Raw genomic sequence first — 17,162 nt, 5'->3', positions numbered from 1 at the left:
TCAGGTCGTTGTATTCCAGGAGACTAGCCACCGGCAGTTGTTGAGCTGCAAGTTGGGCTTCCCCGAACAACAAGGGAATGAGCCTGGCCGCCCACTGGGCACGCGGCCAACCCCAGATCTCAGCGGTTCGCTTGAAGAGGTCCAGGAAGGCTTCTGGATCATCTTCTGCCCCCATCTTCATGAGCGTGGGTGGGGGCATGGTGGCTGCTGTGTCCGGGGTCACGGCTGGGACTTTCTCCTGGCTAAGGAGGCTCCGGAGCGCATGCCGGTCCTCTGCTTGAGCTCGGAAGATCTCGTGAAAGCAGCGATCTTGGTCTTGTCGAAGCTCAACAGGGCCTGATGGTGGGTGTGGTGTAGGCCGGTGAGGGACTTGAGGACTTCTGCCAACTGTAAGGACTCCATGAGGCGTACTTCCTCCAACCTTCCCGGGTTTCGGCACCAGTATAAAGAGGTTCAAGGAGGAAGGACACGGGAGGCGGTTCAAATTCTACGTGAGTCAACCTTTAATGTAAGTGTCTTCAGCTCACAACAAAATATCTGCTTCCAGCTTCACATTAAAACATCAGCTTTTCAGCTTCACAATAACACATCAGCTTCACAACATCAAGCACCCAGGTAGCGACTCTAGACTCTCTCCCTTTTATACCGCTCTCCCCAAGCTTACTGCAATTGGAAACAGGTGTTAGTCATTATCTGGCTCAGGTGTATGCATCATTACTGCTTTCTCTCTCTCCGGACAAACGCTCGACCACGGCCCCACTGCCACAGTATTAAATTGAGAGCTGAGAGTACTGCACTCTTACTGGTAGATGAAAGCATCGTGAAATGAGTCAAAATATTGAATAAACAAACATGCAAGGGGTGGGGAATACCAAATACCCAGTGAAATTGCTTGATAAGTGCAGTTTTCTTTCCAGTGCTTACGTATTTCCTATTGAAACATAGGTGAAACATATTGAAGGGCTTGTGCCTTTTTTAAAATAGCTAATAACCTTTAGGTACCTCACAGCCAAGAACCATAATTTGGTACTTGTTATTGCTAGTTGGGTTCAGGTGGTATTAGAGAAGGGTCATTCTCACTCTAGAAAGCATTTGATTGGACAAAACTTTGTAGTGCAAGTTTAGTCATCAGTATTTTTGGTCTGCTTTTCTGAAAGAGAAAGACATCACTTTATAAATGCGAAAGTTAATTGTCAACTCTTAGAAGTAAACTAGCTTATCGATGCCTTCTAAGCTAAAGGACATGGACTAAAAGAAACTGAAGTTTTGATTTCTTATTCAGAGACTTGATTTCTGCAAAATGCATCAATAGCAATTCAAAATAACTATTAACCATTATGCCTTGCTTGTTTGGATGCTCCGGATGTGTGCGTTTGACTGGCGGTTGTGTAATTATCAGTCAGAAGTAACAGTCTCTGTAGTGGAATAGTGGCTGCTGAGTATTAGTCAGCAGAATAACAGTGCTGCTGCTGCTGCTGCTGCTCTTGGCTCAGGCTCTGCTTATGTGTGATTGTGCTGTGTGTCTGTCATTTGAGAATTGAGCTCAGCTGGATGCTTATACAAGCACATGCAGCGGCTGAGTGTGAGAAAGTGCGCCGTGTCTCCTGTCCTTGCGGTAAGGTCACCAGATGTACTCTTAGACATAAACGACTTGTCTTCTTCACAGGCCTTCGGGGCTGACCAGCACCCCTGTCTTCACAGGCCTCTAATGCTAACAATTTGTTTAAAATCAGCACTGTTGAAGATCAGTTTAGTTTTTGCTTAAGTATATCAGTTATTTTTGGATTAACTTTATGGGCGAGCTTAAGGTGTCATGATATCCTCACAGATTTGGTAGTAAAATCTGACAACAATGGTATCATAAATTGTGCTTCTTTACCTCAGATCATGCAAAAAAATTCAGTTTTTCAGGCTTGTCCAGCTAATGCACATGCACGTTCTCAAGTTGACAAACAGGCGATGTTTGGATCTAAAAGGTGATTGGCTCTTTTACCGGTAAGGTGGGACTTCTGTTTCTACATCTGCCATATTGGGCATTCCAATTTCTCCCATTCACAAGTGCTCTGTCTTGGGCTAAATATACTTAGTGACACTTTACTGTGTTTTCTTTAGGTGTAAAATACATCAAATTGTCTCAGAATTTGCTATAAATTCAGTCATTTACATTCTTATTGATTCAGACTTATAGATTATTACTGCAAAGAGAATATAAAAATTCACAGAATGAGCATGATTTATTTTTCATGTAAAAGATCAATAGGTAAAGACTAGATAAAGAATAATTGAAAATGAAAAGTTTTGCAACTCCTTCATTTTCAGTAATTCAACATTCCAGAGTTTATTTGGCCGTAATATACTCTATGCAAGTATGTAACACAAATGCTACGGTCTATCTTAATACAATACTCAATGCATTTTTTGTTTGAAAATTATGTTTTCAGTTTCCTTACATCATCATTGTCCAAAGTATGTCATAATGAAACGAAACAACAACATATTATTGTGGACGTGGCCTACGTCTCTGCTTTAGAAACAGCCCAAGCTGCCATTACTAGTTACTTCAGGTAATGTATTCTAGTAAGAAACTAGTAATTTATTCAAACTACTAGCATATTCAAAGAATGTGCTGAAGTGATATGCCATTGTTATTCAATCAACAATGGAACTACTTCACAGCTTTGCAGTTATTGATATTTAAGCAACAATTTTTGATTGAACTTGTTTCAACCACTCAACAATGCTAAGGTATAAAAATTGTGATCATTTTGCTTTGGCATTGGCCCTCAGCAAAACATCTGTATATTATAGGCTCTTGTTTTAATGTAACTTTTTCCAGGATTTTAAATAATTTCATACTATATTCATTGTTTTCTCCACATGAACAGATTCTGTCATAAAATTACGACAATATTGACTGATATCCTAAATATATATGGCTAAATATGTAAGACAACAACAGTCACCACAAACATATCATGTAGTTTAACCCTTTTAGCTCGGCTGGCCCCCTGCGAGAAAAAAATGTGATGATAAAAATTTTAATAACTACAGTCTTGACCAACACAAAATAGGTATCGTTTTAAAGCTTAGAAGCTCTACTTTACAATGCATGTATGCAGTATGACCAAAACTGAACAAGTGCTTTGAAATTTGCAGACAAATCAGAAGTGTTCTGTTTTGATCATTTATTAAAAAGTTTACACTACATATTATTGTAATCGGTAAAAACATCAAACAAATCAAATAGCTATGTGTCATATGTTGTTGGAAAGCTCTCAAAGAGTAGAATACAACCACCTATTTGTTTTACACGCAGACAAAAATATTGTGAGTAATGGCTAAGTATATGTCATTGACATCCTTGTTTTATGTGAACAGGTGTTGCTCAAATGCCACATTTTCGTTTATAACTTTAGGACAAATAAACAGAACATAAAATATCACATAGCATTACTTAGAGGAGGCGATTATCTTTAAAACGAGCCCACACACAACGTAATCGAATGTTGAAATCATTAGAAAATCCACAAAAGCACAATGTGCACACAGTATCTGGCATCTTGCCATCTGGCTACAAACACATTAGCTTTCCTGGATCAGATGACGTCATCAGAAATGCTTTAGCCTCATGGAACGCTAAACCAATCGGATTGGGTTCAGATTGCTTCAACCAGTGGTGATAGTCCTTCATATTTGTGCAGAGAGTCATTTGATGAATCACTGTAATTACATTTGACTCAGTTACAGATGACATGATTTAGAACTGCAGTTTTTCAGAGCAACCTTATTTACACCCTGAGGTATATAATGTCAAATCAGAAAAATATGTAAAAAAAGGTAAATTTTTGGCTCAGGTTTTTTTTTAGGCTGAGAGTCTCAGAATTTATCATAATCTATTTTAAAACATTTGAAAAGTTTTCTTTAAAATTATAACAAACACTTGAGCCCCCTTGTTTTTTTTTTTGTTTTTTTGTCAAGTTATAAGCCTTTAATTTTGGGTTTGCCACTGAAACAGGAACTCTTTAAATACACCCTCAGAGCTTAAAAGAGTTAAGTCAAAAAGGATAAATGTTGAGTTGATATCCTGAACTTGAGTGGAATGTAGGCACGTTGTGTACCTGACAGATTCATTGAGTTTTCTGCATATATTTTTTAAGCAAATTACAGTGTTTTTCTCAGCATCTCCACCTGGCTTTTTGTGTGTCTGTGTCTTTTTGTCGGTGTGTTTATGTGTGTGTCTGTGTAATTTTTATCAGACTTGAAAAGAACATACTGAGGGTTCGGAAATCCTCAGAATAAAAGGCATACCTAGCATTCTGGTTGAGTGTCAGAGGGACTGCTTCCATGGATACACACCAAACAGACTGTAATTCGCATAATGACCTGTTCTTTTCATATCAAGAGCAACAGATTCAATGATTGGGGGGTTGACTTCATGTAATGTTTCCCATTGCGTTTCTCAAATTTTCTTGTTTGTTTGTATCTTTTTGTCCCCAGAGTTGTTGTAATAAAACAGACAGAATAAAGTTTGAGCATTTTTCTTGTGCTGTACACTCCAGCCTGTCCACACTACCAGTAAAGAGTGCTGGCTTTGGTTTGGTAGAGAGAAGTAATTCCTCAAGGAGTTCATGTTTCTTGTGGCTGATAGCTGGTGCAGGTCTCTTGACCTTAATGTGCACATAGGAGTCTGTTCAGGTCTTGGAAAAGTTTTCTAGTAAAAGACCTTTTGGCTGGCTGTGGAAAGCGTTCTCTTTTCTCACTTGGCAGGCATAAGTAGGTCTTGATTCTCCACTGGCTCTCTTGATAAGGTCCAATATTGATCTTCTTGTTCTTTTTAGTCTCTGTCCCACCTAGAGTTCTGGTACTCCCCAACTGGAAGGACAACTTTTAGAGTAACTACATTCCGGAAGAGACTTTTCCCTCTTGCATTTTCAACTTCAAAATACCCTTGTGATGACGCAATGCAGTGTTGACCATTTTTCTTCTGACGTTGGTTGCACATGTGATACAATTGCAACAATAACAACAACAACAGCTTCGATGGAGGACACCAGGATTGGAGATACGCTTGTTAGGGTGTTTGTGTCTGCAGGTTATAATGGGCACATGAGCCACAGTTCTGCGTCCCTGAAGCCGCAGTGAGAGGACAGATGAGTCGCTCAGCCTATTTTAACCGTGCAGGAGATGAACTCAGCAGAAAACATGTTAAATGCACTATAAACCTATTTATCAACACAGTCTTTTACAATAAAGGCTTTTATGACATAAAATACTGTACTGAACTACTCACCCATTGACTGAAAAATGACGTATTGATGCAAGTAAAAACACAGTAACAGGCACGTAACACTTTCCTCATGTAAATTAGAATTCATGACAGTAAGTTTATGACCGATGGTAATTATCAATTACCCACACTCAATAAATCTAATTATTAAGGAAAAACTCAATGTTGTCACACAGAAATCACTTTATTTACTGTATAGTGCTGCAATACGATATTAACTTTCCCTTGTGGTGCAACTGGTAGCGCGTTGCGTCAGGACAGTGGGAGACCCGGGTTTGGATCCTGCATTGAAACCAGGAAGAATTGAATTCACATAATCAGTGACAAGCTTAATTCGAAGGTTGCATTTTTCCCTTTAACATTACATTTTTACATAAAATATGCATTCCTCTTCACTGTATTACAGCCTGTACAGCTGAAAACAACTTGTTTCACAACTCGCTTTAGTGCCCTTCCATGGAAATTTCACCCAGAAAATGGAGCTCACACGTGCCTATACGCACAACAACACTTGCTGGCTTTGGCCACTGGAGGCAGTGTTTTGAATTTAGGTAAGCACATACCAATTATAGCTAAAGAAAAGTCAACCTTCTTTTTCCGATTTTGCTGTAAGATCAGTCTGTACTGTATCACTCTCAGCAGCATATATAAGCCCCGTCTCTCTGTAAAAATGTAGACTTCAACCTGCACAAGTTCTGGTGAAAAAACTAGGCATCCTAGATAAACTTATCATGGTAACTTTTTCACTGAGGTCAGTCTGTAGAAGACACATGAGTTGCGACAGACATTTTCTTAAGTAGATGGTTTGTAGGTTTGTTGATTACTCACGAGTCACGACACTTACATCAGTATGGGTAAGACTATTATTCTTACAGTTTGGCTTAAATCATGTATTATGTTGAAGTTCCTAACAAAGTTATCGTCACAGAAGTATTATTTTACTTGTCAAAGCCAATTTTTGCTTGCATTTGGTGCTTAGTGAGTGTTAGTGTTTGACCTTGCTTTGAATGTAGTGTTTCAAAAAGTTGGTAGAGTAGGTCAATAGGGAGTCAAGGTTCATCGTGAGTATGGCATGTAGACAAGTTTAGCATGTTACTGCAGTCTAGCCAGTCACCAATAAACAAATGCTTAGTCATGATAGGAGAAAGTAGCCTTTAATTGTGAGTGTCTCTTAGTGTATCATATTTTTATGGTGCAAATGAATGTATTTTTAGCCTCTGTTCTCAATAGGGCAGTTAACCTTTTGTGTCTGTATAATAAAGCAGATGTAGTGCTGCACTTCATTTTTGGTCTCCTCACTTCAGGATTCAGAATGTTAGGTTGACAAAAACACAGCAAACTGACCATGTTAAGCCAGATCAGGCTATAATTATAAATTATGCTATTTTCAAGGATAAACTCAAATGTACAAAGTGGCTCAATGAGGATGTAAGGTGTTTCAAACCCATAAGGTCAAGAGATTATCCAGATCATAATGAAGATTTTGGCCCCCTGGTAAGTCACATGCTGAGCTTTCAAAACTCTTCAAGTCTTATCATCTCTGCAGTGCTCTTATGCACCGTTCTGTTCATCCCACTGTGATCACGCCTAATAGCCTATAAGGCCATTTAAGTATGTGGTCAGATTGTTGTAATTAGTCATGTAATAATGACATTACCCTACTGGGCATACATCAAAAGTCAGCTTCCCTACTTCACATTTACAGGATAAGTGGATACACAGCTGCAACAGAACTGAAAACTTCCTAGAGGTTTAGTTTCCATCTTTAGTAAGTCATCAGCTTGCATTTGTGGAATTAAAGGACAATTTAAGGGTATTAAAATGTTGTTGTTATCTATGTATACCACTTGAACCCTGTATGATTTTTTTTTTCTTGTGTAGAACACAAAATTAATTATTTAGCAGTATTATACACGCATAATGTTTCAGGGTTATACTTTCGAGTGTGATAGTTGCGTATTTTAAACATTTATTCACAGTGCTGCTTGCTTACCTGCTACTTTTCATTGTATAAGTGCAAAACAAGTTTTCCATCAAGTTAAAAAATGATTGCCTGTGGGAAATAAGTGAGAAATTATTGTCTGTAGTAACTGACAGCATGTCACAGATGGTGTCCATAGACCTTTACAATTAAAAGTCTATAGACCTTAAGTTGAAATTAATGATGTGAGGCATTGAGCCGCAATTTTGGAATTTAAACGCAAATCTGATTGAGATTTCAGAGCTTTGGCTGAGGGGTAGATTTTCAGTGAATATCGACTTAAATTTGGTCTGTTCCTCACACAAAGCTATCATATGATTTCATAAAACATGGAATATAGTGCAAAAGTCATAAGGATTTATTTATTTTTTTTTTTTTTTGGAGCTCGACAGTTGTAGTCATCGTGAACTTGGTGTATGGGAAAGAGCTGTGTAAACATTCTTGAAAATGTCTTCCTTTGTATTCCATGGACAAAACAAAACCACTGGTAATAACATCATATGGGTTGTGATGGAACAACATTTTTGAGTACAGTATTCCTTTAAATGCCAGCATGTAGTTACAGGATGTTGTAGCTATATACTATATATATATATATATATATATATATATATATATATATATATATATATATTTATTTTAATTTATTTTTTTTTTAAATTTTTACAATAGTCAATAACAATGAAATAACAAGGGAAATGTCCCAAATAGTCAAGGATAGAAATAGCTCTAAAAGAGTCCTGACCTGTCGAGTCTGTCTCTGTCTGGACTGCAGTGGGCAGTCCAACTTTGGTGTACCAAAGTCCAAACATAGCTGCAGGAAAATGAGAGAATGGACACAGAGGGAAATCATGTATCTCATTATTGACTCAGAACTACTATTTTCATCACCACTGCACCACAGCTGTCCAAATGGTCATTATTTCTCGGCCTCAGATCCCTGTAGGGAGAGGTGAACACAATAAATGGTTTATAGAAATACATCTAATCTCTAAACATATATCAATCTACAAACTGGATTAAAAATGCAATGCACATGCCTCTGAGGCCAGTGGCTTTTATCAGCTGATGACTTGTTTCCTGTTCCTGGGCACAGTCAGCATAGGAATGGCTATTTGTGATTTACTTTTCTTGTCCCTTTTTCATATTCAAAATTCCTGGATTTTCAACTGATTAGATATTTAGATTTAGCTCACATCAGATCTCAATGTTCAAGAAAAAGACAGAAATGATGTCCTGTGATATTAGAACAGATGTTTGAAAGTGACATTTTTGAGAGAGCTGCTGTGAAAGTTGAGGAATTTGGTTTGAGATTGTGGCATACAGTTCTGTCTTTAATTAAATTTGAAGGGCTTTTTTAAGGACACCACAGAATTATTCTTGGGTACATTTGGGTGTGTAAGTTTGGGTGGGGCGTGTTTGTGATTTTAGTTGTGGCTGACACAAATCCGTTAGCTACCGGCAGAAACGGCAAATTTCGTGTAAGTGGCAGATGTTAACAAATTTACTGTTGCACTGAAACCATACTGAAAGAAAAACTTGATTGAAAAAAATATTACTCTTAATCAGTTTTTTTTTTTGTGCATTGTTGCCGTCTAGTGTAGTGTGTCATTATAATAATCAAACAACCATAATAAGAAAATGAGAAAAACAATCACTGCTCTTGACTGAATAACTTTAGTAGCTTTAAAAAGTATTAATGTATTATAATCATACAGTGAAGACCAGTAGTAGTTTTATGTAGCATTTCATTCTGAATGTTTACTTGAATACTTGAAACTGCTGTTAAAAACTTTAAAAGTTGTTAAAAAAGCACTGAATTTTCTTAATTTGTATTTTTTGTTCTATTATTTTTAATCTATTTCTATTCACTGCTGTTTTTTTTATTGTTATTTTATTACTAACTGTTTACTAGTCTTGAATAATTATTTAAGAACGTGAAACCCTTCTTCCATAATTAACATATTAGATAGTTAGTGTTATTAATTGTTGCGGTATTGAAGCTGGTATTGAGAATCGTTAAATTCCACTACCGACTACTGAAATTTTGGTATTGTGATAATATGCTGCAATAACATGATGAAAAAGAAGATCTCATTCCATAGAAGCGTGAGCATCCCTGCTGTAAATGATGGCAATGGAGGCTTGTCTTATACATAACATAAAATAATTACCATATGACAATAGCCTCCTCCTCTACCCAGTGCAGTTTACATTTCAAATTCAAGGAAATCCACTGTTACATTTTTTTATTTTTTATTTTTTTTAAATAGTTCAATAAATGCATGATGTTTCCAAAGCCAATGAGTAATCGTGTTAAATAGTCGTGATCTCAACATGACCAAAATAATTGTGATTATGATTTTTGCCATAATCGAGCAGGCCTACCGTGTTGTCATCGAAGTGCAAAATAGAGAGCTGGAGGCTGCACTTTAGGAACATTCAACAATCAAGCGAAGGTCTGCTCTTTGCTCCCAAAAGTGATAATGGCCAATGTTGCCCATTGTGGTCCGGGCGAGAGCACCCTTGAGGGTCTGAGAGAAAGATGAGGAAGTTATAGAAGAGGAGGAATGTGGGAAGACATGTTGACAAGCCAAGAAAGACAATTTTACCCTTAAGTATATAATCTCTATTCCCTCTGAATTTCATTTGTAAAACAATCTTGCTGCCATCTTGTACCAACTACAGTGGCATGCAAAAGTTTGGGCACCCCTGATCAAAATTTCTGTTGCTGTGAATAGCTAAGCGAGCAAAAGATGGCCTGATTTCCAAAAGGCTTAAAGATGACACATTTCTTTAATATTTTAAGCAATTTTACTTTTTTATATTCATCTTTTACAGTTTCAAAATAACAAAAAAAGGAAAAGGGCCCGAAGCAAAAGTTTGGGCACCCTGCATGGTCAGTACTTAGTAACACCCCCTAGCAAGTATCACAGCTTGTAAAAGCTTTTTGTAGCCAGCTAAGTGTCTTTCAATTTTTGTTTGGGGGATTTTTGCCCATTCTTCCTGGCAAAAGGTTTCTACTTCTGTGAGATTCTTGGGGCCGTCTTGCATGCACTGCTCTTTTGAGGTCTATCCACAGATTTTCGATGATGTTTAGGTCGGGGGACTGTGAGGGCCATGGCAAAACGTTCAGCTTGCGCCTCTTGAGGTAGTCCATTGTGGATTTTGAGGTGTGTTTAGGATCATTATCCTGTTGTAGAAGCAATCCTCTTTTCATCTTCAACTTTTTTACAGATGGTGTGATGTTTGCTTCCAGAATTTGCTGGTATTTAATTTAATCCATTCTACCTGTAAAATTTTCCCCTGTGCCACTGGCATCAACACAAGCCCAAAGCATGATCGATCCACCCCCGTGCTTAACAGTTGGAGAGGTGTTCTTTTCATGAAATTCTGCACCCTTTTTTCTCCAAACATACCTTTGCTCATTGCGGCCAAAAAGTTATATTTTAACTTCATCAGTCTGCAGGACTTGTTTCCAAACGATGATTGTGAACAAGCCATAGCCCTAACAAACTAATTAAGGTCTGAGACCTTGGTAAAAGTGATCTGAGAGCTCAAATCTCTTGGGGTGCCCAAACTTTTGCATGGTGCTCCTTTCCCTTTTTTCACTCTAAAATTGTACAAAATAAAAATAATACACTAATATTGCTTAAAATGTTAAAAAGAATGTTTCATCTTTAACTTCATGCCTTTTGGAGATCAGTTCATCTTCTACTCACTTAACTATTCACAGCAACAGAAATTTTGACCAGGGGTGCCCAAACCTTTGCATGCCACTGTATGTTGTCTAACACGCAAATCTGTGTAGGTAATGTATTGATTTAGGCCTAATTATTTATTCAGTTTTTTATTTGATCATTTATTTATCAATTTTATGCATTTATTTTGAACTATATAATTATAGATTATTATACATTAGCCTAATTAAAAATATATATAGGCTAATTGATATAAGTAGACCTACTGTAGATACTGTATATTCTATTAAAAAAATGTATCTTGGTCACATTGTACACTATTGCATAAAGTGTAATAATCTCAACATTAACAGTATTAAATTGTATGAAGTGTAGTTTCGTGTTGTCCTGCAGGTTTCTGCATAAATCTATGTCCTTAAGATGCTCTTAAGCGCTCTATGATTACTCCAGAGGACTCGTAGATCTACGACGATGTTCAAGTACTACTTTTTTTTATTTTATTTTTGTATCCCCTTTTCTCCCAATTTGGAATGCCCATTTCCCACTACTTAGTAGGTCCTCGTGGTGGTGCGGTTACTCACCTCAATCCAGGTGGCGGAGGACAAGTCTCAGTTGCCTCCGTTTCTGAGACAGTCAATCTGCACGTCTTATCACGTGGGTCGTTGTGCATGACACCGTGGAGACTCACAGCATGGGAGGCTCATGCTATTCTCCGCGATCCATGCACAACTTAGCTGCTTAGGAGACCTGGCTGGAGTCAAGTTCAAGTACTACTTAAGTTACAATGCTTTTGGGAAACAGCCAGTAATTCTAAGATGATTTGTATGATTGTTTTGATGATTGGCTTACCATGCTTTTGGGAAACGAGGCCCCGGTTGTTCATTTATGCTTTTTTGTTTGTCTTGATATTTATTATCATTATCTTGTCACTGTGGTTACAGACATTAATCAAGGCTATCATGAGTTAGATTGACTATGACTAGCTGTTTATACAGACCTTATTTGATCTGCTCCTGTCTGCTGTTGTCTGTACAAGACAAAAGTCACACCTCTGTTAGGCATAGTACATGGTTGCCAATCCCGAACATTGACAGTGAACCAAAGAGAATGCATGAGCTGAGATCTGTGACCTTCAGGGGCATGTGCTCTTTACTATGGTCTCAATTTCCCAATGGTTTTGAATTTTAAAATGATATCCACATCTGATAGTAAAGCCTTCAAATAGACTCTAGTCTATTAGGGGTTCTCCCGCCCTTGTGCTACTGTTGCTAGGAAACTGCCTGTCAAGGGTCCATTCTGGTATGTCAAGTTGTGTGTACCCATGAACAGTTTCATTCAACTACCCAATGCTGTCTTGTCTGAGGAGATCTATTTTGTTGTTCATTACATTTATTAGTTAGTGGATTTTCTGTTAGTCAATAAAACCTTTTAAAGAAAAATGAAAATTCTGTCATGATTTACAAATAGCTTTCTTACTTCCATTTAACACAAAAGCAGATGTTAGGCAGAATGTTAGCCTTAGTCACCATTCACTTTCATTGAATGAAAAAAAGATGCAATGAAAGTGAATGGCGACTGAAACTAACATTCTGCCTAACATCTCTTGAATGTTTAAATGTAGCAATTTGTAAGCATGTAATTCAGTCTTATGAGAAATATATCAGACATTTTCACAACTTGTTGGCCCATCTGAGTGTAGAAACAGTTTTCAAGCCCCTGCTGTGCATTTGTTGCCATGGTTACAGACAGTGTGATTATGAGATCCCAGGAGTTTGGTTATGCCCTTCAAGGTGTGGCCAGCAATGTAATTCCTGTGTAAGTCATCATGAATCATAAATGAATCACAGTCTTATTTTGGTCTTGTTTTTAACTACTCTTTTCTCTTTTTGTCTGTCTTTTCAGGCTTTGGACCAGGACCGAACAGCTTTACAAAAGGTCAAGAAATCCGTAAAAGCAATCTACAACTCGGGTCAAGGTAAGACCCAGCCGAGGCTGTGCATAGGATTCAACAGTAGAGTTGCGGAAATAAAAAAACATTCAAAAAATACCACCTTAATAGAGTCATTAACATTATGCTAAATATATATATATACACATACACTACTGGTCAAAATTTTTGAAACACTTATTCTTTATTATAATTTTTTTTTCTTCACATTTTAGAATAATAGTAAAGTCATCAAAACTATGGAATAATGTTGTGGGAATTATGGGAATTATGTTGTGACTAAACAAAATCCAAAATAAATGGTGGCAAAACTGTGTTATATTTTAGCATCTTCAAAGTAGTCACCCTTTGCCTAGAATTTGCAGACATGTACTCTTGACATTTTCTTAAAACTAATTTAAAAAATGTAAGCATACGCCTTCAGATCAAAAGATTTTTAAGATCATGAGAAACATTTCAGTCAAGTGTTTCAAAACTTTTGACCGGTAGTGTATATATATATATATATATAGTATATAGGGGGTAAAAAAAGTGTTTAATTGCCAAATTCCTGGTAAAGTACTACACTACCCACAATTCAGAGGAAAGAATCAACAATTAGTGAAATCAATGTTACCATGGAAACAGGTATTTGAGGTAAACACCGTGGTGGTTAGTTTTTGCAGGCCAGTGGAGGCTATCTGGAATTAAACATGATTATTAATCTCAGTTAATGGAAAATGTACTTTCAAAACCAAGCCTACTAAAAAGTTGCTCTGTAGTAAAACATGTTTTTTTTAGCACCAAATAACAGGAATGATTTTGTTGCACAGTATTACACTGAATGTCCAGGTATGATACAAGAAACGTAATGGTATTGGTAGTGTCTCTCTTGATCTCTTATGTGTGACATTTTGCACTGCATTTTCCATTAGACGCTGCTAGCCTCCTTTTTACCTTCTCCCCGCCATTCCATCCAGGCAGGCTCACGTGCTTACATGCCCTCTGGGGCAAATGAACAAGAAAGGTCAGGAAATGCATGGGTCTGACCCTGAATAATCCTCCAGACCATGTAACTAGCATCTCATTGGTGGTTTCTGGTTCATCCAGGCCCTTCACTGCTTTTTATCAGTTTTTAATTCTTCTATGTAAGAGTGCTACCATTGTCCAGCTACCCAATACAAATGTCAAATGTGATCACAGTGATTACACTCCAAGCCACTCTTGTGGACCTCAGAAAGACATAGACATAAACAGGATTGGGGTCAGGGCCAGAATTTAAGATTATATTCATCTAGGTGACTGTGATACCTGGACTGTGGCACCTTGTTGGTCCTGGAACAGCATTTCTATCAACCAGTGAGATTTTAGGGTTAATGTTAGGGTTAATCTTAAGCCCAAAGTATACTTCGGTCAGTATACGCTAAGCGTCCGAGTACAGGACACGTGATGTAAATTTTGTCATCAGCAGAGTGCTCGAGCACTGAACTCGTGCAGCATGATTTTTCTAATAGCGGGTCTTTGAATGCGCTTGCGCCTGAAATTATTTGCACTAATTAGTGGGTCCACAAGGTGGCAACACTCACATTTGAGCCGTTGCTGTCAATAAGAAGCGCTAGCAGAAGATGTAATCAATGCTAAGAACAAGAGACAAATGTGGAAGCAACGACAGTGGATGTGCACATCAAGAGCATGTGTGTGAGGAGTACGGGAGACACCTGCATTTGTATAACTTGAGTCTGAAGGACTATAAAGACATCTTTATGTGCCTAAACTGGGGAGAAATAGTCCAGTATATTGTATCAGTCATAGCGCGCATGGTCAAATGAAGTATACTTTGAAAGTCTTGTGTTTGATTGTACGCAGACGCTAAGCGTTCACGTCAAAACTGAAGCATGCTTGGGGCTTAAGAGTAAAGGGCTTGGATGTCATTCTTATCAACCTATTGTTTGCATCTAATTTTAAGGGTAGATAATAACTAGGGGTAGAAATACTGTTAGAGTTGTTTCTTAGACAGCAATGTTGTTCCATGACCAACAAAATATTGTATTCCAGCAACATGTCTCACTTTGCAAAATTACCTTGACCATTAATTTATTCACAATCTAGGATGAGCTTTCTGATTATATGGATGTTATGACATGATCGTGTTATTTACATGAGATGATTCTGAGTAATGCGATTTGTAAGATTTCCTGGGGCTGGTCAGCCTTTTGTAAGCTGCAGTGCTTGATCAGATTTATTGGCTGACCTCTCTCTGACCTCAGTATTCCTTCGAGAGCACTTGTCCTGTATATCTCCACAGCATTCCAAAGGGACACCTTCATCATGAGTCAGCAAATGCCAGCAGAAATGCTACTTTTTTGTTTGTGAATGAAGTCACACCAGTTTAAGCTGAATGTTGCTGCTCGTGACGAATATCAGTCAGCTTATTGATGTCTTCCTGCTGTTGGGGATGTGTAGAGTGCCTCTCGCTGTGGGCAGTGGGAAAGGATGTAAACTAGCTCCTGCTGTGTGTGTTGCAGTTTGCTATTGTGTCATGATCCTGTTTAATCAGATACAACTGAATAAAAGCGCTCTAATTAGCTTGCGATGATTAATACCAGAGCTCTCGACACTTGGCATGTGGCTTTTGTTCCCTGTTGAATTCCTTTGCAGATGTCTGCTTGTCACATTGCTGAGAGTATTGTTTAAATATGTCTGCCACCTTTTAATCAGTAATGTCTAAAGTAGCTGTGATACATGCTCATATTTTTACATACCCTTTTCCTCACAGGTTTACAGTGTATTAGATACTTTAGGATATTGCATCAGACAAAATAATAATGTGTGTGTTGGCACCTTGATCATCAATGTCTGCTTGCTGCTTCGATTGTGTCCTCTAATTGTTCTTAGTGACAAAGCTGGATCTCAACATCATTGAGCAATTGAGCCAACATCATTAACAACATTTCCACTAACGGGCCAAACGAGGGCATGCAAGTGTGTGCCAGGGCCAGTTGCGTTCCCACTGTCACTTCCAGGGCTTCATCGTGCCTCCTCAGGGCTAACGGTCAGGCGCCTTTGGCCAATCGAGTCAGGTCTCGCTTTCCACCAAGCAAAGACCCCACAAAAAAAATGGCAACTTCAGTCTCCACCATGCTCATTTCAAGGGCTAGCTAGTCTCCAGTGTCTGATATCTAACCTTGAGTTTCCCTCTTGCTTGTGAAATGGCTGGGGTGTGTGACGTTGGCACCAGGGTGGCATATTAAGGGCAGGTTTGGAGGCAACGCTGCTGGGCTATTAGCCCGATGGTGGGACTTCAGAACGATTTTGGTCTCGTGGCTCAACGTCCGATGCAGTCGGACCTGGCTGACCAGTTGATAGCCTTGGCTTGCACTGGCCCGATAGTGGAAACATGGCTAATGAGTGGAGAAATCAAACATGCAGTGCATGTAAGGAAACCAAATACCGGTAACTCTCAGTACCTGGAGGCTTTTGGCAAGTACCGTGGATTGTTTCTCTGCCTAGGAGAAACCAGATACCCATGCACAATTCTCAAATGAGGCTACAAACTGTCATTAAAGGAATATTCCGGGTACAATACAAGTTAAGCTCAATCGACAGCATTTGTGACATAATAATGATTACTATAAAAATTAATGTGGACTTGCCCCTCCTTTTCTTTAAAAAAAGCACAAATCTGGATTCCAGTGAGACACTTACAATAGAAGTGAATAGGGCCAATCCATAATGTTAAAATACTCAGTATTTCACACTTTCATACAGTCAGTGTTTGGGATTGACAACCGCATTTACTTAACAGGTGTGAGTCTTGAAATGTCCTGTTCATACAACAGCTTACAGTAGCGGCTTGAATACTGTCTGTATGTACGAACAACCGAAGTCACAATCGTATTCTAACAGCTGTATCCATAGTGACAGTGACTTAAGTACATTTTAAAGATGGCGACATTCATAACACAGGCATGTCTTTTCACAATTGAATAAACAAGTCCAAATGAGACGCAAGTTCATCCATCAGATCATAATTAACTGACAGCGGCTTTGAATGCTTTTTAACCGCGTACAGAGTGTAGCTTTTGTGTTGTTTTTAAAACATCTCCAAACCGTTGTCAAGATATAATAATTTAAATCTTGGCTGATATAATCATTTAAATCGCCTGTTTATTCCATGTGTTAGGCTTGTTAATCACTTATGCTGTTTTATATGCATTCACAAAACTGCATAAATTGTATAATTGTCCCATTCAGCGTATGTCATGT

The 17,162-nt window shown here is 38.2% G+C and overlaps 2 protein-coding genes across 3 annotated transcripts in view; one reads left to right on the top strand and one right to left on the bottom strand.

Moving 5' to 3' along the window:
* The window catches only part of LOC127442139 (uncharacterized), a 439,805-nt gene that overhangs the window by 342,886 nt on the left and 79,757 nt on the right, over window positions 1-17,162 (bottom strand). The gene's annotated exons all lie outside the window — the stretch shown is intronic.
* The window catches only part of asap1a (ArfGAP with SH3 domain, ankyrin repeat and PH domain 1a), an 80,841-nt gene that overhangs the window by 23,409 nt on the left and 40,270 nt on the right, over window positions 1-17,162 (top strand). For both annotated transcript variants that reach the window (XM_051699925.1, XM_051699924.1), the window contains exon 4: window positions 12,872-12,944. In XM_051699925.1, coding sequence (XP_051555885.1) covers window positions 12,872-12,944 — 73 coding nt within the window. The remainder of the gene's footprint in view (window positions 1-12,871; window positions 12,945-17,162) is intronic.

This window comes from Myxocyprinus asiaticus, chromosome 6 (genome assembly GCF_019703515.2).
Source record: "Myxocyprinus asiaticus isolate MX2 ecotype Aquarium Trade chromosome 6, UBuf_Myxa_2, whole genome shotgun sequence".
In the NCBI taxonomy this organism is placed as follows: domain Eukaryota; kingdom Metazoa; phylum Chordata; class Actinopteri; order Cypriniformes; family Catostomidae; genus Myxocyprinus; species Myxocyprinus asiaticus.
Note: the sequence above shows the minus strand (reverse complement) of the source record. Positions and strands in the feature narration are given on the sequence as shown.